The sequence below is a fragment of the Rhinoderma darwinii genome, chromosome 13 (genome assembly GCF_050947455.1).
Source record: "Rhinoderma darwinii isolate aRhiDar2 chromosome 13, aRhiDar2.hap1, whole genome shotgun sequence".
NCBI classification, from domain to species: domain Eukaryota; kingdom Metazoa; phylum Chordata; class Amphibia; order Anura; family Rhinodermatidae; genus Rhinoderma; species Rhinoderma darwinii.
This window is the reverse complement of record NC_134699.1, coordinates 70,331,538-70,351,808: the sequence shown is the minus strand read 5'-3', so window position 1 is coordinate 70,351,808 and position 20,271 is coordinate 70,331,538. Positions and strand designations below refer to the sequence as shown.

The 20,271-nt window shown below is 49.1% G+C and overlaps 1 protein-coding gene across 1 annotated transcript in view; it reads left to right on the top strand.

Annotated features, from left to right (window-relative positions):
* The first annotated feature begins 2,343 nt into the window (after nucleotides 1-2,343).
* Nucleotides 2,344-20,271, top strand: part of PITPNC1 (phosphatidylinositol transfer protein cytoplasmic 1) — a 109,854-nt gene continuing 91,926 nt past the window's right edge. The window contains exon 1 of the mRNA XM_075845917.1: nucleotides 2,344-2,696. Within this exon, the coding sequence (XP_075702032.1) occupies nucleotides 2,649-2,696 (48 nt within the window). The 5' untranslated portion in view covers nucleotides 2,344-2,648. The remainder of the gene's footprint in view (nucleotides 2,697-20,271) is intronic.

The window sequence follows — 20,271 nt, the reverse complement described above, 5'->3', positions numbered from 1 at the left end:
TGTAATATGCAGGGCTAAACTAGGGGTGCAGTGTAATATACAGGACTATACTTGGAGGTGCAGTGTAATATACAGGACTATAGTAGGGGTGCAGTGTAATATACAGGACTATACTTGGGGTGCAGTGTAATATACAGGACTATAGTAGGGGTGCAGTATAATACACAGGACTATACTAGGGGGGCAGTGTAATATACAGGACTATACATGGGGGTGCAGTGTAATATACAGGACTATACCTGGGGGTGCAGTGTAATATACAGGACTATACCTGGGGGTGCAGTGTAATATACAGGACTATACTAGGGGTGCAGTGTAATATACAGGACTATACTAGGGGTGCAGTGTAATATACAGTACTTTACTTGGGGTGCAGTGTAATATACAGGACTATACTAGGGGTGTAGTGTAATATACAGGACTATACTTGGGGAGCAGTGTAATATACAGGACTATACTAGGGGTGCAGTGTAACATACAGGACTTTACTTGGGGTGCAGTGTAATATACAGGACTATACTTGGGGTGCAGTGTAATATACAGGACTATACTTGGGATGGAGTGTAATATACAGGACTATACTAGGAGTGCAGTGTAATATACAGGACTATACTAGAGGTGCAGTGTAATATACAGGACTATACTTGGGATGCAGTGTAATATACAGGACTATACTAGGGGTGCAGTGTAATATACAGGACTTTACTTGGGGTGCAGTGTAATATACAGGACTATACTTGGGGTGCAGTGTAATATACAGGACTATACTTGGAATGCAGTGTAATATACAGGACTATACTAGGGGTGCAGTGTAATATACAGGACTTTACTTGGGGTGCAGTGTAATATACAGGACTATACTTGGAGGTGCAGTGTAATATACAGGACTATACTAGGGGTGCAGTGTAATAGACAGGACTATACTAGGGGTGCAGTGTAATATACAGGACTATACTTGGGGTGCACTGTAATATACAGGACTATACTTGGGATGTAGTGTAATATACAGGACTATACTTGGGATGCAGTGTAATATACAGGACTATACTTGGGGGAGCAATGTAATATACATGATTATACTTGGGGTGAAGTAATATATAGGACTATACTTGGGATGCAGTGTACTATACAGGACTATCCTTTTGGGTGCAGTGCAACAGACAGGACTATACTAGGGGTGCAGTGTAATATACAGGACTATACTTGGGGTGCAGTGTAATATAAAGGACTATACTTGGGGAGCAGTGTAATATACAGGACTATACTTGGGGAGCAGTGTAATATACAGGACTATACTAGGGGTGCAGTGTAATATAATATACAGGACTATACTTGGAGGTGCGGTGTAATATACAGGACTATAGTAGGGGTGCAGTGTAATATAAAGGACTATACTTGGGATGCAGTGTAATATACAGGACTATACTAGGGGTGCAGTGTAATATACAGGACTTTACTTGGGGTGTAGTGTAATATACAGGACTATACTAGGGGTGCAGTGTAATATACAGGACTTTACTTGGGGGGCAGTGTAATATACAGGACTATACTAGGGGTGCAGTGTAATATACAGGACTACACTAGGGGTGCAGTGTAATATACAGGACTTTACTTGGGGGGCAGTGTAATATACAGTACTATACTTGGGGTGCAGTGTAATATACAGGACTATAGTAGGGGTGCAGTGTAATATACAGGACTATACATGGGGGGCAGTGTAATATAGAGGACTATACTTGGGGGGCAGTGTAATATACAGGACTATACTAGGGGTGCAGTGTAATATACAGGACTATACTTGGGGGGCAGTGTAATATAGAGGACTATACTTGTGGGGCAGTGTAATATAGAGGACTATACTTGGGGGGCAGTGTAATATACAGGACTATACTTGGGGTGCAGTGTAATATACAGGACTATACTTGGGGTGCAGTGTAATATACAGGACTATACTTGGGGGGCAGTGTAATATACAGGACTATACTTGGGGTGCAGTGTAATATACAGGACTATACTTGGGGTGCAGTGTAATATACAGGACTATACTAGGGGTGCAGTGTAATATACAGGACTATACTAGGGGTGCAGTGTAATATACAGGACTATATTTGGGGTGCAGTGTAATATACAGGACTATACTTGGGATGCAGTGTAATATACAGGACTATAGTAGGAGTGCAGTGTAATATACAGGACTATACTAGGGGTGCAGTTGTGGGGATACCTGGTGCAGATTTCCTGGCTCTGCAGCCCTGACACCAGTTGACCCCTGGCCCCCTCCCGCTAGGCTGCAGCCCCCACACCAGGCGGATCTCCCATTGGTCTGGGCTGTGCATCCTTCCTCTGCTGATGTCACTACCACTCATGTAGGAACTGAGGAGGCGGCGGCGGCATCATCTGCTGGGGTCACAGAGCTCGTGCTGCAGAGATCGGGATCTGCAGGGATCGGGGGCTGCAGGGATCGGGGTCTGCAGGGATCGGGGTCTGCAGGGATCGGGGGCTACAGAGATCGGGGTCTGCAGGGATCGTCTCCACGCGTGGATATTGTGTGGGGGAGGAGGATGCTTCCAGCCTGAGGCTCCGCATTATCCCGGGGTGTCCTCAGTCTTCACCCCCTCATCTCTGGGCTCCCCCCGGTCAGTGTCATCATGCTGCTGAAGGAGTACCGGATCTGCATGCCGCTCACTGTGGAAGAGGTAGGTGCCGCATGAAGGGTTAATATGGGGGGGGGGGCGCGCGCGCACATTTTTTGGCTGTTAACCCTTTTACTGCTGTCAAGCTTTGTTGTGGTAACCCCAACATTGCCGGAGTAGTGTCCTGCTGGAGGAACCACCCCCCCCCCTCTCTCTCTAGTAACCCCTTACCTGCTGGAAGAGCCCCCCCCTCTCTCTCTAGTAACCCCTTACCTGCTAGGACTCCTGGGAGCATTCCTCTGCACTAACCCTTTCAGTGCCCGGCTCACAGTGCTTGGCTCCTGGTGTCCCTCTTACTGGAATGACTTTTATTTATTTTATACTTTTAACCCCTTCAGCCCTTAAGTTGTATCACTCCCATGTGATAGGATTTATATATAGTGTGAAGAAGGGTCTCGTATTAGAAGCCTGAGAAGTGAAGGAATCCCTCTGCTATCACTGTCAGGGGAGCTGGGGGCATCAGAGGGGAGCTGGGGGCATTAGATAAAAGCTGGGGTATCAGAGGGGAGCGGGGGGCATTAGAAGGGGTGGGGGTATCAGAGGCGAGATGGGGGCATTAGAGGGGAGTTTGGGGCATTAGAAGTGAGCTGGGGGCATCAGAGGGGAGCTTGGGGCATTAGAAGTGAGCTGGGGGGATCAGAGGGGAGCTTGGGGCATCAGAGGAGAGCTGGTGGCATTAGATGGGAGAAACGGGCATCAGAGAGGAGCTGGGGAACATCAGAGGGGAGCTGGGGAACATCAGAGGGGAGCTGGGGATATCAGAGAGGAGCTGGGGGCATCAGAGGGGAGCTGGGGATATCAGAGAGGAGCTGGGGGCATCAGAGAGGAGCTGGGGGCATCAGAGAGGAGCTGAGGGGAGCTGGGGGTATCAGAGAGGAGCTGGGGGTATCAGAGAGGAGGTGGGGGTATCAGAGAGGAGCTGGGGGTATCAGAGAGGAGCTGGGGGACATCAGAGGGGAGCTGGGGGCATCAGAGGGGAGCTGGGGGCATCAGAGAGGAGCTGGGGGCATCAGAGGGGAGCTGGGGGCATCAGAGGGGAGCTGGGGGGGCATCAGAGAGGAGCTGGGGGTATCAGAGAGGAGCTGGGGGACATCAGAGGGGAGCTGGGGGCATCAGAGGGGAGCTGGGGGCATCAGAGAGGAGCTGGGGGACATCAGAGGGGAGCTGGGGGCATCAGAGGGGAGCTGGGGGCATCAGAGAGGAGCTGGGGGACATTAGAGGAGAGCTGGTGGCATTAGATGGGAGAAACGGGCATCAGAGTGGAGCTGGAGGTATCAGAGAGGAGCTGGGGAACATCAGAGGGGAGCTGGGGATATCAGAGAGGAGCTGGGGGCATCAGAGGGGAGCTGGGGATATCAGAGAGGAGCTGGGGGGCATCAGAGAGGAGCTGGGGGCATCAGAGAGGAGCTGAGGGGAGCTGGGGGTATCAGAGAGGAGCTGGGGGTATCAGAGAGGAGCTGGGGGACATCAGAGAGGAGCTGGGGGACATCAGAGGGGAGCTGGGGGCATCAGAGGGGAGCTGGGGGCATCAGAGGGGAGCTGGGGGTATTAGAGAGGAGCTGGCGCTATCAGAGAGGAGCTGGGGGACATCAGAGGGGAGCTGGGGGCATCAGAGGGGAGCTGGGGGTATCAGAGAGGAGCTGGGGGTATCAGAGGAGCTGGAGGTATCAGAGAGGAGCTGGGGGTATCAGAGAGGAGCTGGGGGACATCAGAGGGGAGCAGGGGGCATCAGAGGGGAGCTGGGGGCATCAGAGGGGAGCTGGGGGCATCAGAGGGGAGCTGGGGGTATCAGAGAGGAGCTGGGGGACATTAGAGGGGAGCTGGGGGACATCAGAGGGGAGAAACGGGCATTAGAAGGGAGCTGGGGGTATCAGAGAGGAGCTGGGGGCATCAGAGGGGAGCTGGGGGGCATCAGAGGGGAGCTGGGGGGCATCAGAGGGGAGCTGGGGGTATCAGAGAGGAGCTGGGGGACATCAGAGAGGAGCTAGGGGACGTCAGAGGTGAGCTGGGGGACGTCAGAGGGGAGCTGGGGGACGTCAGAGTGGAGCTGGGGGACGTCAGAGTGGAGCTGGGGGACGTCAGAGGGGAGCTAGGTGACGTCAGAGGGGAGCTGGGGGTATCAGAGAGGAGCTGGGGGACATCAGAGGGGACCTGGGGGACATCAGAGAGGAGCTGGGGGACATCAGAGGGGAGCTGGAGGTATCAGAGAGGAGCTGAGGGACATCAGAGGGGAACCTGGTGTATTATATACATTTCTGCATTCATACACAGTCTGTATATAACAGGTGCCCCCTCCTCCATGCACTTTTACCCTTTCATTGGGGGATTTAACCCTCTCAGCTCCTTGCTTTGTATAGATTGTAACCCTTGCACTGCTAACATTCCATTGCTGAGATGTTTTGCTTTTACATGGAAAGGGTTAAGGGGGTCATAACTCATCCCACTACCTAACTGGAGGATTTGCTGGTGATGCGCCTGACCTGTGGGGTGAGGGGTCATATTTTCCTCTGCTATACCCCCTTTATTAGTGTTGTGGGGGGCAAAGTCTGGCTTGTAGTTCCGATGTTGTTACATTGTATCTGGTTGTTATTCTTATCTTCATGTTGTATCAATATTATCCTGACTCCTGACCACTGGATGGCGCTCTGCCTACTCACACCTCCGCCTTGTGGATACACAGTATATAGCGTCACATATCTGTTACCCAGAACCCCAGATCATAAACACTGAACCTGACACATTGTAGTGGAATCTACTGGAAAACTAGCAGAGCCAAGAATGGGGGGTGGGGGAGGGGGATTATCCCGGATCTGAAGAGATCAAGTCCTGCTCCATGTCCATAATAGACAAAAATATAGAATTAAAGGACAACTCCACCCAACATTCACAACTGTCCCAATACATTGTTAGTTTCTCTACAGCAATCAGATCCACACATCTTATATACAGTCACAGCTATTCATCTATTACTACTGACAACCAGCCTGTATATCATGTGTGAGAGGTTGTCACAGCCCCGCCCCCTGTTACTGACATCACTGATATATAATATAATTACATGTGATCAGACATGAGATCCACACATCTTATATACAGTAACAGCTATTCATCTATTACTACTGACAACCAGCCTGTATATCATGTGTGAGAGGTTGTCACTTCTCCGCCCCCTGTTACTGACATCACTGATATATAATATAATTACATGTGATCAGACATGAGATCCACACATCTTATATACAGTAACAGCTATTCATCTATTACTACTGACAACCAGCCTGTATATCATGTGTGAGAGGTTGTCACAGCCCCGCCCCCTGTTACTGACATCACTGATATATAATATAATTACATTGTGATCAGACATGAGATCCACACATCTTATATACAGTAACAGCTATTCATCTATTACTACTGACAACCAGCCTGTATATCATGTGTGAGAGGTTGTCACAGCCCCGCCCCCTGTTACTGACATCACTGATATATAATATAATTACACTGTGATCAGACATGAGATCCACACATCTTATATACAGTAACAGCTATTCATCTATTACTACTGACAACCAGCCTGTATATCATGTGTGAGAGGTTGTCACAGCCCCGCCCCCTGTTACTGACATCACTGATATATAATATAATTACATGTGATCAGACATGAGATCCACACATCTTATATACAGTAACAGCTATTCATCTATTACTACTGACAACCAGCCTGTATATCATGTGTGAGAGGTTGTCACAGCCCCGCCCCCTGTTACTGACATCACTGATATATAATATAATTACACTGTGATCAGACATGAGATCCACACATCTTATATACAGTCACAGCTATTCATCTATTACTACTGACAACCAGCCTGTATATCATGTGTGAGAGGTTGTCACAGCCCCGCCCCCTGTTACTGACATCACTGATATATAATATAATTAGATTGTGATCAGACATGAGATCCACACATCTTATATACAGTCACAGCTATTCATCTATTACTACCGACAACCAGCCTGTATATCATGTGTGAGAGGTTGTCACAGCCCCGCCCCCTGTTACTGATATCACTGATATATAATATAATTACATTGTGATCAGACATGAGATCCACACATCTTATATACAGTCACAGCTATTCATCTATTACTACTGACAACCAGCCTGTATATCATGTGTGAGAGGTTGTCACAGCTCCGCCTCCTGTTACTGACATCACTGATAAATAATATTATCCTGTATATGTAAAATTAACGTATCCTGAAGGGAATATTTAACTATGTTCTGGTTCCCCGTCCTCTGCTCTCAGGGAAGACATATTTTTTGAACTGAATCAATTTACTAGGAACTGATGACCTCACTGAGCCGCTCCTGGGAAGTGTCTGACGCAATATCCTCTCAGCTTGTTTCAGTACGCTCTGCCTTGCCTTGTAATTAAATAAGGGTTAACTGCGTTTCTATAACACCCAGCACTATTTCTTGCGCTGTCAGTACTGATGTATTTGGGGGGTTGTGTAGCGCGGTGCCGGGGGATCTCTCTGTTCAGCGCCGCCGGATCATTCAGGCTCTGCTCAGCCATTCTGGAATCTCTGTCAAAAAATATTAATGGAACAAACCATTCACAAAATGATCCAGGCAAAGGCAGCGCTGGTCCAGATCCAAGGACGCCTCCTCCCCGCACCGTCACCTCCAGAGCAAAAATCATAGTCATTAACCCATCACCTCATATCAGGAATCTCTGCTTCTCTAAAATGATGCACAAACACCACTTACCGCTCTTCTCCTATATGTACGGAGGGTTCGCGGTACCACTTACCGCTCTTCTCCTGTATGTACGGAGGGTTCGCGGTACCACTTACCGCTCTTCTCCTGTATGTACGGAGGGTGCGGGGTACCACTTACCGCTCTTCTCCTGTATGTACGGAGGGTGCGGGGTACCACTTACCGCTCTTCTCCTGTATGTACGGAGGGTGCGCGGTACCACTTACCGCTCTTCTCCTGTATGTACGGAGGGTGCGGGGTACCACTTACCGCTCTTCTCCTGTATGTACGGAGGGTGCGGGGTACCACTTACCGCTCTTCTCCTGTATGTACGGAGGGTGCGGGGTACCACTTACCGCTCTTCTCCTGTATGTACGGAGGGTGCGGGGTACCACTTTCCGCTCTTCTCCTGTATGTACGGAGGGTGCGGGGTACCACTTTCCGCTCTTCTCCTGTATGTACGGAGGGTGCGGGGTACCACTTACCGCTCTTCTCCTGTATGTACGGAGGGTGCGGGGTACCACTTACCGCTCTTCTCCTGTATGTACGGAAGGTGCGGGGTACCACTTACCGCTCTTCTCCTGTATGTACGGAGGGTGCGCGGTACCACTTACCGCTCTTCTCCTGTATGTACGGAGGGTGCGGGGTACCACTTACCGCTCTTCTCCTGTATGTACGGAGGGTGCGGGGTACCACTTACCGCTCTTCTCCTGTATGTACGGAGGGTGCGGGGTACCACTTACCGCTCTTCTCCTGTATGTACGGAGGGTGCGGGGTACCACTTTCCGCTCTTCTCCTGTATGTACGGAGGGTGCGGGGTACCACTTACCGCTCTTCTCCTGTATGTACGGAGGGTGCGGGGTACCACTTACCGCTCTTCTCCTGTATGTACGGAGGGTGCGGGGTACCACTTACCGCTCTTCTCCTGTATGTACGGAAGGTGCGGGGTACCACTTACCGCTCTTCTCCTGTATGTACGGAGGGTGCGCGGTACCACTTACCGCTCTTCTCCTGTATGTACGGAGGGTGCGGGGTACCACTTACCGCTCTTCTCCTGTATGTACGGAGGGTGCGGGGTACCACTTACCGCTCTTCTCCTGTATGTACGGAGGGTGCGCGGTACCACTTACCGTTCTTCTCCTGTATGTACGGAGGGTGCGCGGTACCACTTACCGCTCTTCTCCTGTATGTACGGAGGATGCGGGGTACCACTTACCGCTCTTCTCCTGTATGTACGGAGGGTGCGCGGTACCACTTACCGCTCTTCTCCTGTATGTACGGAGGGTGCGGGGTACCACTTACCGCTCTTCTCCTGTATGTACGGAGGGTGCGGGGTACCACTTACCGCTCTTCTCCTGTATGTACGGAGGGTGCGCGGTACCACTTACCGTTCTTCTCCTGTATGTACGGAGGGTGCGCGGTACCACTTACCGCTCTTCTCCTGTATGTACGGAGGGTGCGGGGTACCACTTACCGCTCTTCTCCTGTATGTACGGAGGGTGCGGGGTACCACTTACCGCTCTTCTCCTGTATGTACGGAGGGTGCGGGGTACCACTTACCGCTCTTCTCCTGTATGTACGGAGGGTGCGGGGTACCACTTACCGCTCTTCTCCTGTATGTACGGAGGGTGCGCGGTACCACTTACCGCTCTTCTGTATGTACGAAGGGTGCGCGGTACCACTTACCGCTCTTCTCCTGTATGTACGGAGGGTGCGGGGTACCACTTACCGCTCTTCTCCTGTATGTACGGAGGGTGCGGGGTACCACTTACCGCTCTTCTCCTGTATGTACGGAGGGTGCGCGGTAACACTTACCGCACTTCTCCTGTATGTACGGAGGGTGCGCGGTACCACTTACCGCTCTTCTCCTGTATGTACGGAGGGTGCGGGGTACCACTTACCGCTCTTCTCCTATATGTACGGAGGGTTCGCGGTACCACTTACCGCTCTTCTCCTGTATGTACGGAGGGTGCGCGGTACCACTTACCGCTCTTCTCCTGTATGTACGGAGGGTGCGGGGTACCAATTACCGCTCTTCTCCTGTATGTACGGAGGGTGCGGGGTACCACTTACCGCTCTTCTCCTGTATGTACGGAGGGTGCGCGGTAACACTTACCGCACTTCTCCTGTATGTACGGAGGGTGCGGGGTACCACTTACCGCTCTTCTCCTGTATGTACGGAGGGTGCGGGGTACCACTTACCGCTCTTCTCCTGTATGTACGGAGCGTGCGGGGTACCACTTACCGCTCTTCTCCTGTATGTACGGAGGGTGCGCGGTACCACTTACCGCACTTCTCCTGTATGTACGGAGGGTGCGGGGTACCACTTACCGCTCTTCTCCTGTATGTACGGAGGGTGCGGGGTACCACTTACCGCTCTTCTCCTGTATGTACGGAGGGTGCGGGGTACCACTTACCGCTCTTCTCCTGTATGTACGGAGGGTGCGCGGTACCACTTACCGCACTTCTCCTGTATGTACGGAGGGTGCGGGGTACCACTTACCGCTCTTCTCCTGTATGTACGGAGGGTGCGCGGTACCACTTAGTGTAATTATACCAGGTATACAGGACAGGAGAAGTGGTACTGTGCAGTGTCCATATATACAGAATAATACAGATACTGAGAATTACACCCAGTATACAGGACAGGAGAAGTGGTACTGTACCGTGTATATATATACAGAATAATACAGATACTGAGAATTACACCCAGTATACAGGACAGGAGAAGTGATACTGTGCAGTGTGTATATATACAGAATAATACAGATACTGAGAATTACACCCAGTATACAGGACAGGAGAAGTGGTACTGTGCAGTGTCCATATATACAGAATAATACAGATGCTGAGAATTACACCCAGTATACAGGACAGGAGAAGTGGTACTGTGCAGTGTGTATATATATACAGAATAATACAGATACTGAGAATTACACCCAGTATACAGAACAGGAGAAGTGGTACTGTGCAGTGTATATATACAGAATAATACAGATACTGAGAATTACACCCAGTATACAGGACAGGAGAAGTGGTACTGTGCAGTGTATATATACAGAATAATACAGATACTGAGAATTACACCCAGTATACAGGACAGGAGAAGTGGTACTGTGCAGTGTCCATATATACAGAATAATACAGATACTGAGAATTACACCCAGTATACCGGACAGGAGAAGTGGTACTGTGCAGTGTATATATATACAGAATAATACAGATACTGAGAATTACACCCAGTATACAGGACAGGAGAAGTGGTACTGTGCAGTGTCCATATATACAGAATAATACAGATACTGAGAATTACACCCAGTATACAGGACAGGAGAAGTGGTACTGTGCAGTGTATATATATACAGAATAATACAGATACTGAGAATTACACCCAGTATACAGGACAGGAGAAGTGGTGCTGTGCAGTGTCCATATATACAGAATAATACAGATACTGAGAATTACACCCAGTATACAGGACAGGAGAAGTGGTACTGTGCAGTGTCCATATATACAGAATAATACAGATACTGAGAATTACACCCAGTATACAGGACAGGAGAAGTGGTACTGTGCAGTGTGTATATACAGAATAATACAGATACTGAGAATTACACCCAGTATACAGGACAGGAGAAGTGGTACTGTGCAGTGTATATACAGAATAATACAGATACTGAGAATTACACCCACTATACAGGACAGGAGAAGTGGTACTGTGCAGTGTCCATATATACAGAATAATACAGATACTGAGAATTACACCCAGTATACAGGACAGGAGAAGTGGTACTGTGCAGTGTCCATATATACAGAATAATACAGATACTGAGAATTACACCCAGTATACAGGACAGGAGAAGTGGTACTGTGCAGTGTGTATATACAGAATAATACAGATACTGAGAATTACACCCAGTATACAGGACAGGAGAAGTGGTACTGTGCAGTGTATATACAGAATAATACAGATACTGAGAATTACACCCAGTATACAGGACAGGAGAAGTGGTACTGTGCAGTGTCCATATATACAGAATAATACAGATACTGAGAATTACACCCAGTATACAGGACAGGAGAAGTGGTACTGTGCAGTGTCCATATATACAGAATAATACAGATACTGAGAATTACACCCAGTATACAGGACAGGAGAAGTGGTACTGTGCAGTGTGTATATACAGAATAATACAGATACTGAGAATTACACCCAGTATACAGGACAGGAGAAGTGGTACTGTGCAGTGTATATACAGAATAATACAGATACTGAGAATTACACCCACTATACAGGACAGGAGAAGTGGTACTGTGCAGTGTCCATATATACAGAATAATACAGATACTGAGAATTACACCCAGTATACAGGACAGGAGAAGTGGTACTGTGCAGTTGAGTGTAGAGATTGGACCATTCTCTAGGGGGTCTGCAGGAATGCTCGGGGGATTTGCCTTCCATGGAGAACTCTGTTTTTCCTAATTCTTTGGGTCGGAGTTTCCTCTGTATTTTTCTTGGAGGTTCAGAATAGTTTCACAATAAAAGTCGCAGGACGACGCGCTTATCAATGTGAGTGAAAGAGGAAACCGCCATCCAACGCTCACGCCAAAAATATCCCGCGTAATGACTTGTAAGTGGAAGTGGCCATGTAACCTGCTGTTGACAAACGACTTTCATTTCCTGTGATTGGGGTTAAGGGCTTGACGGCTGTTTAGTCACCTACACTATAACTACAGAATTCATCCGTAAATCGCGGCCGCAGCTTCGCCACTGTTATGTCATTATTATAGTCGCTGTGTCCTTCATCCTGAGCATACTGGTTCATGAATAGAATGCCAGAACTGCAGTGTATACTGACACACACAGCAGAGCAGCAGGAGAGATCTAATCATATATGAAAATGTCAATATTTCTTTTCAATGAAGGAAAGTTGTACTGGACCAAAGAGCTTGCAGTCTAGTACAATGGTAGGCAAGTTTGAGTTTGTGGCTCGCTGTAGAGCACTTTGTGACCTGAGCGGACACCTGCATTATACAGTTAAGGAATGAATTGGAAAGAGTTAATTTACCTGCAGTGGAGTAAGAACAAGATCTCGCCACTTAGAGCGATCACGACGTCTCCGGAGGAATCTTAAGGGGGTCTCCGTAGATAAATCTTTACCACTGTATCAAGAAAAGTTCTGATAAACATTGGAGGTCATTTATTATTGACTTTTTTTGGCGTAGAATAGCGGCAAATGCCTTAAAAAAAAACCGGCAATTTACTGAAAGTGGGTGGAGCTTAGTGCAAGGGGCGTGGCCCTCTGCGGGATGACACATTTCAATCATGTCAGAAAATTGGAGTAGATTTCACTTTCTGGCGCACGGACGGCCACAGATTCGCGCCTCGAAATACATTTTACTCTGGCGCAATTTAGAATGAAACGCCAGTCTTAATTCTCCTCTTGGTGATTCAATTCATCAGAATTGTCAAGATCTCTGCTTGCTTTCAGTGAATGGGAACATTCTTGTTTATTTTCAGCAGCTAAAAACCCATCCTGACCTAATACTTGTCACAGCTGAGAGTGTGTTACAATGTATCCAGTCTAGACAATCCTCTGTGACTGGACTCTAGACTGATACATTTTAGCTGCACTTATACATTGTAACAAACTCTCAGGAGAGAGATTTGTGCTGCTGCACTTAGTTCAGAGAATTGTCTAGAATGTTCCCATTCATTGACCGCATGCAGAGATCTTGAAAATAGATAGGAATTGAATCACAAAGGACGTTGCAGAACTTTTCCCTATACACGGATGAAGCTTTATAGCGGCTGTCTATTATAATGTTATTATCGGGCTCGCTCAGATAGAACATTGGGGTGATATACGGGGTCACCGTCAGCAGGATACAGGCAGCGGTGCAGAATCCCGACCAGTAACTACATGCTGCATGAAGGGTCTGCAGTACACAAGAGATAGGGGGTCACTTACTTCTATAATAGTCTGTGGATGATACCAAGACCACGGTGCTGCAAGGCGGCCTACAAAGGGTTAACCGAGTGGGTAACTGCTGCCCCCATATTCCCTGGACACAGATCTTATGAATACCCGGGTGGCCATTTGCGCCAATTATTAATGTAAATCCTTCATGTTCTATTGCCTCGTGTGTAGAGGTTTTTCATGTTTTATTATCACATGTAGAGGTTTTTCATGTTTTATTACCACATGTAGAGGTTTTTCATGTTTTATTACCACATGTAGAGGTTTTTCATGTTTTATTACCACATGTAGAGGTTTTTCATGTTTTATTATCACATGTAGAGGTTTTTCATGTTTTATTATCACATGTAGAGGTTTTTCATGTTTTATTATCACATGTAGAGGTTTTTCATGTTTTATTACCACATGTAGAGGTTTTTCATGTTTTATTACCACATGTAGAGGTTTTTCATGTTTTATTACCACATGTAGAGGTTTTTCATGTTTTATTATCACATGTAGAGGTTTTTCATGTTTTATTATCACATGTAGAGGTTTTTCATGTTTTATTATCACATGTAGAGGTTTTTCATGTTTTATTACCACATGTAGAGGTTTTTCATGTTTTATTACCACATGTAGAGGTTTTTCATGTTTTATTACCACATGTAGAGGTTTTTCATGTTTTATTACCACATATGTAGAGGTTTTTCATGTTTTATTACCACATGTAGAGGTTTTTCATGTTTTATTACCACATGTAGAGGTTTTTCATGTTTTATTACCACATGTAGAGGTTTTTCATGTTTTATTACCACATGTAGAGGTTTTTCATGTTTTATTATCACATGTAGAGGTTTTTCATGTTTTATTATCACATGTAGAGGTTTTTCATGTTTTATTATCACATGTAGAGGTTTTTCATGTTTTATTACCACATATGTAGAGGTTTTTCATGTTTTATTACCACATGTAGAGGTTTTTCATGTTTTATTATCACATGTAGAGGTTTTTCATGTTTTATTATCACATGTAGAGGTTTTTCATGTTTTATTACCACATGTAGAGGTTTTTCATGTTTTATTACCACATGTAGAGGTTTTTCATGTTTTATTATCACATGTAGAGGTTTTTCATGTTTTATTATCACATGTAGAGGTTTTTCATGTTTTATTACCACATATGTAGAGGTTTTTCATGTTTTATTATCACATGTAGAGGTTTTTCATGCTGTATTACCACATGTAGAGGTTTTTCATGTTTTATTACCACATGTAGAGGTTTTTCATGTTTTATTACCACATGTAGAGGTTTTTCATGTTTTATTATCACATGTAGAGGTTTTTCATGTTTTATTATCACATGTAGAGGTTTTTCATGTTTTATTACCACATGTAGAGGTTTTTCATGTTTTATTACCACATGTAGAGGTTTTTCATGTTTTATTATTTGTTTTTGCTTTGCGCTTTCCATGAGCCGTATTTTTGCGTCGTTGTTTACTGGCGTGATTTTTGCGGAACGAGATGTTTATTACATTGGTTTTATTTTGGGACTTATTGATTCTCTTTTAGTAAAATTTTTGGAGGGGGGGGATAAAAAGCACTTCTGTAGTTTGTTTTTTATATGACCTTTCTTTCTCTAGTCCTTGGGACGTCTTGTGATCGCTCTGTCATCCTCTTGGATGCCGCGGTCGATCTATAGACGGATTTTACCTGCGGTTTTGGTGCAGATTTTCCACATACAACGTGTGCGTGTAGCTTCAGTGGTTGAACGGTCCGCGTCCTCCGATCCCGGCCGGTGCAGCATGAGCTCCGCTGTCGCCCGCTCCTCCTGGCAGGTCTGATGCTGAATGTGCCATGTAAAGGTGTATGCATCGGAACGAGGCCCCTGAGAGTCCGTTACACGGATCCCATAATATCCTGCAGGTGAGGGATTCATGGAGTGCGCCGCAGGGGCTGCCGGCGATGTCATCGGGGTCAGGGTAACGGGACATCTTTTCTATGACTTTCTTATTCATCAATTCCTCAGTCTGCAAATTAAATTCCTTTCAGGGAATGAGTAATTGGGAAACATATTGTTGGGGTGATGGGGGAGGGGGACGCGATGCTTCTCTACTTACCCGTAAGTGTTTTATCTTCTTAGGTAACATCTGTCTTTTCAGGATCAGCAGAGATCTGCAAATGGCCTGAATTGAGGTTACGGAAGGGGGAGAAAGGCAACAGGGGCCAACAATGGAGAGATCAGGGGCGGAGGCTACAGGGGCCAACAATGGAGAGATCAGGGGCGGAGGCTACAGGGGCCAACAATGGAGAGATCAGGGGCGGAGGCTACAGGGGCCAACAATGGAGAGATCGGGGGCGGAGGCTACAGGGGCCAACAATGGAGATCAGGGGCGGAGGCTACAAGGGCCAACAATGGAGAGATCAGGGGCGGAGGCTACAGGGGCCAACAATGGAGAGATCAGGGGCGGAGGCTACAGGGGCCAACAATGGAGAGATCAGGGGCGGAGGCTACAGGGGCCAACAATGGAGAGATCGGGGGCGGAGGCTACAGGGGCCAACAATGGAGAGATCGGGGGCGGAGGCTACAGGGGCCAACAATGGAGAGATCGGGGGCGGAGACTACAGGGGCCAACAATGGAGAGATCGGGGGCGGAGGCTACAAGGGCCAACAATGGAGAGATCAGGGGCGGAGGCTACAGGGGCCAACAATGGAGAGATCGGGGGCGGAGGCTACAGGGGCCAACAATGGAGAGATCGGGGGCGGAGGCTACAGGGGCCAACAATGGAGAGATCGGGGGCGGAGGCTACAGGGGCCAACAATGGAGAGATCAGGGGCGGAGGCTACAAGGGCCAACAATGGAGAGATCAGGGGCGGAGGCTACAGGGGCCAACAATGGAGAGATCGGGGGTGGAGGCTACAGGGGCCAACAATGGAGAGATCGGGGGCGGAGGCTACAGGGGCCAACAATGGAGAGATCGGGGGCGGAGGCTACAGGGGCCAACAATGGAGATCAGGGGCGGAGGCTACAAGGGCCAACAATGGAGAGATCAGGGGCGGAGGCTACAGGGGCCAACAATGGAGAGATCGGGGGCGGAGGCTACAAGGGCCAACAATGGAGAGATCGGGGGCGGAGGCTACAGGGGCCAACAATGGAGAGATCGGGGGCGGAGGCTACAGGGGCCAACAATGGAGAGATCAGGGGCAGAGGCTACAGGGGCCAACAATGGAGAGATCAGGGGCGGAGGCTACAAGGGCCAACAATGGAGAGATCAGGGGCGGAGGCTACAGGGGCCAACAATGGAGAGATCGGGGGCGGAGACTACAGGGGCCAACAATGGAGAGATCGGGGGCGGAGGCTACAAGGGCCAACAATGGAGAGATCAGGGGCGGAGGCTACAGGGGCCAACAATGGAGAGATCGGGGGCGGAGGCTACAGGGGCCAACAATGGAGAGATCGGGGGCGGAGGCTACAGGGGCCAACAATGGAGAGATCGGGGGCAGAGGCTACAGGGGCCAACAATGGAGAGATCAGGGGCGGAGGCTACAAGGGCCAACAATGGAGAGATCAGGGGCGGAGGCTACAGGGGCCAACAATGGAGAGATCAGGGGCGGAGGCTACAGGGGCCAACAATGGAGAGATCGGGGGCGGAGGCTACAGGGGCCAACAATGGAGAGATCAGGGGCGGAGGCTACAGGGGCCAACAATGGAGAGATCGGGGGCGGAGGCTACAGGGCCCAACAATGAAGTGATCGGGGGCGGAGGCTACAGGGGCCAACAATGGAGAGATCAGGGGCGGAAGCTACAAGGGCCAACAATGGAGAGATCAGGGGCGGAGGCTACAGGGGCCAACAATGGAGAGATCAGGGGCGGAGGCTACAGGGACCAACAATGAAGAGATCAGGGGCAGAGGCTGCAGGGGCCAACAATGGAGAGATCGGGGGCGGAGACTACAGGGGCCAACAATGGAGAGATCAGGGGCGGAGGCTACGGGGGCCAACAATGCAGAGATCAGGGGCGGAGGCTACGGGGGCCAACAATGGAGAGATCGGGGGCGGAGGCTACAGGGGCCAACAATGGAGAGATCAGGGGCGGAGGCTAGATCAGGGGCGGAGGCTACAGGGGCCAACAATGGAGAGATCAGGGGTGGAGGCTACAGGGGCCAACAATGGAGAGATCAGGGGCGGAGGCTACAGGGGCCAACAATGGAGAGATCAGGGGCGGAGGCTACAGGGGCCAACAATGGAGAGATCAGGGGCGGAGGCTACAGGGGCCAACAATGGAGAGATCGGGGGCGGAGGCTACAGGGGCCGACAATGGAGAGATCGGGGCGGAGGCTACAGGGGCCAACAATGGAGAGATCAGGGGCGGAGGCTACGGGGGCCTACAATGCAGAGATCGGGGGCGGAGGCTACAGCGGCCAACAATGGAGAGATCGGGGGCGGAGGCTACAGGGGCCAACAATGGAGAGATCGGGGGCGGAGGCTACAGGGGCCAACAATGGAGAGATCGGGGGCGGAGGCTACAGGGGCCAACAATGGAGAGATCAGGGGCGGAGGCTACAGGGGCCAACAATGGAGAGATCAGGGGCGGAGGCTACAGGGGCCAACAATGGAGAGATCAGGGGCGGAGGCTACAGGGGCCAACAATGGAGAGATCAGGGGGGGAGGCTACAGGGGCCAACAATGGAGAGATCAGGGGCGGAGGCTACAGGGGCCAACAATGGAGAGATCGGGGGCGGAGGGTACAGGGGCCAACAATGGAGAGATCAGGGGCGGAGGCTACAGGGGCCAACAATGGAGAGATCAGGGGGGGAGGCTACAGGGGCCAACAATGGAGAGATCAGGGGCGGAGGCTACAGGGGCCAACAATGGAGAGATCAGGGGCGGAGGCTACAGGGGCCAACAATGGAGAGATCAGGGGCGGAGGCTACAGGGGCCAACAATGGAGAGATCATGGGTGAAGGATACAGGGGAAAACAATGAAGAGATCAGAATGCAAGAAATAATCGCCATGTGTGACCGCGCTCAACAGCGGAGGATAAGTGAGGGATCGCTGGGTTTCCTGTAGATCGAGCAGATCTACCGATCGTCGCCGCCTCCTCCCCTCGTCTATCAGAAATCTTCCAGTGTTTATCAGATTAGGGACGAGTAACGATCACACTAACGACTGAACAGCGAAAATCGCCAGCGCTTATTGTTACGTGTAAGGGACCGTCTTTCGCTAAATCATCGCTCGTCACAGTTCGTGAAAGAACATCTGCCATCTAATAGGGCCCTAAGTGTTGAATTGTCAGTGACGGCCGTCCCCTGTTGAATAGTGGCCCCACATTATATGGCGTCCTGGCATTATCCGCCGCCTCGTGTACGTTTTCCAGGCACATTGTGACCTGTGGTGACCCCGCTGCGTCACATCTCGGAGCGGGCACTGGAGGTCCAGTTATTTTTAGATTTACCGACCTGATCTGATCACCCAGACGTTGGAGACCGCGCCAAAGTCCAACCACGAAATCAGGTTCTGAAATGTTCTAATAGACCACGTTCAAGAGGTCTGGATGTAAATAAGAATGTTCCCATTCATTGACAGCAAGCAGAGACAGAAACCCCCTCCTGCTCACACAGCTGAGCCGTTGCTACATTATATCAGTCAGGTAAATGCATCAGCAACATAAAACTCTCCTGTCTTGACAGTTTGTTACAATGTATCAGTCTGGAGTCCAGTCACAGAGGATTGTCTAGACTGGGTACACTGTAACAAACCCTCAGCTGTGAGAAGTATTAGATCAGGATGGTTTTTCAGCCTCCGGATGTAAATAAGAATGTTTCCATTTGCTGACAGCAAACAGAGACATTGAAACAAAGATTAATAGAAAGTTGCAGAAAAGGAAAATGGTTAACAGCGAGCGGGGGATGGACGGGCGCTAGGCAGCTGTCGTTATTGTTTATTAAACGCGGCTGTTTGCGGACATATTGTTATACTGTAACACGATGAAGGTTAAGAACCCCCAACATCTCCGACCACCGGACGAACCCGTCTCCAATAACAAATATAACCCCCAACATCTCCGACCACAGGACGAACCCCTCTCCAATAACAACTATAACCCCCAACATCTCCGATCACAGGGCGAACCCCTCTCCAATAACAACTATAACCCCCAACATCTCCGATCACAGGGCGAACCCCTCTCCAATAACAACTATAACCCCCAACATCTCCGATCACAGGGCGAACCCCTCTCCAATAACAACTATAACCCCCAACATCTCCGACCACAGGACGAACCCCTCTCCAATAACAAATATAACCCCCAACATCTCCGACCACAGGACGAACCTCTCTCCAATAACAAATATAACCCCCAACATCTCCGATCACAGGGCGAACCCCTCTCCAATAACAAATATAACCCCCAACATCTCCGATCACAGGGCGAACCCCTCTCCAATAACAACTATAACCCCCAACATCTCAGACCACAGGACGAACCCCTCTCCAATAACAACTATAACCCCCAACATCTCCGATCACAGGACGAACCCCTCTCCAATAACAACTATAACCCCCAACATCTCCGACCACAGGACGAACCCCTCTCCAATAACAACTATAACCCCCAACATCTCCGACCACAGGACGAACCCCTCTCCAATAACAAATATAACCCCCAACATCTCCGAACACAGGACGAACCCCTCTCCAATAACAACTATAACCCCCAACATCTCCGACCACAGGGCGAACCCCTCTCCAATAACAACTATAACCCCCAACATCTCCGACCACAGGACGAACCCCTCTCCAATAACAAATATAACCCCCAACATCTCCGACCACAAGACTAACCCCTCTCCA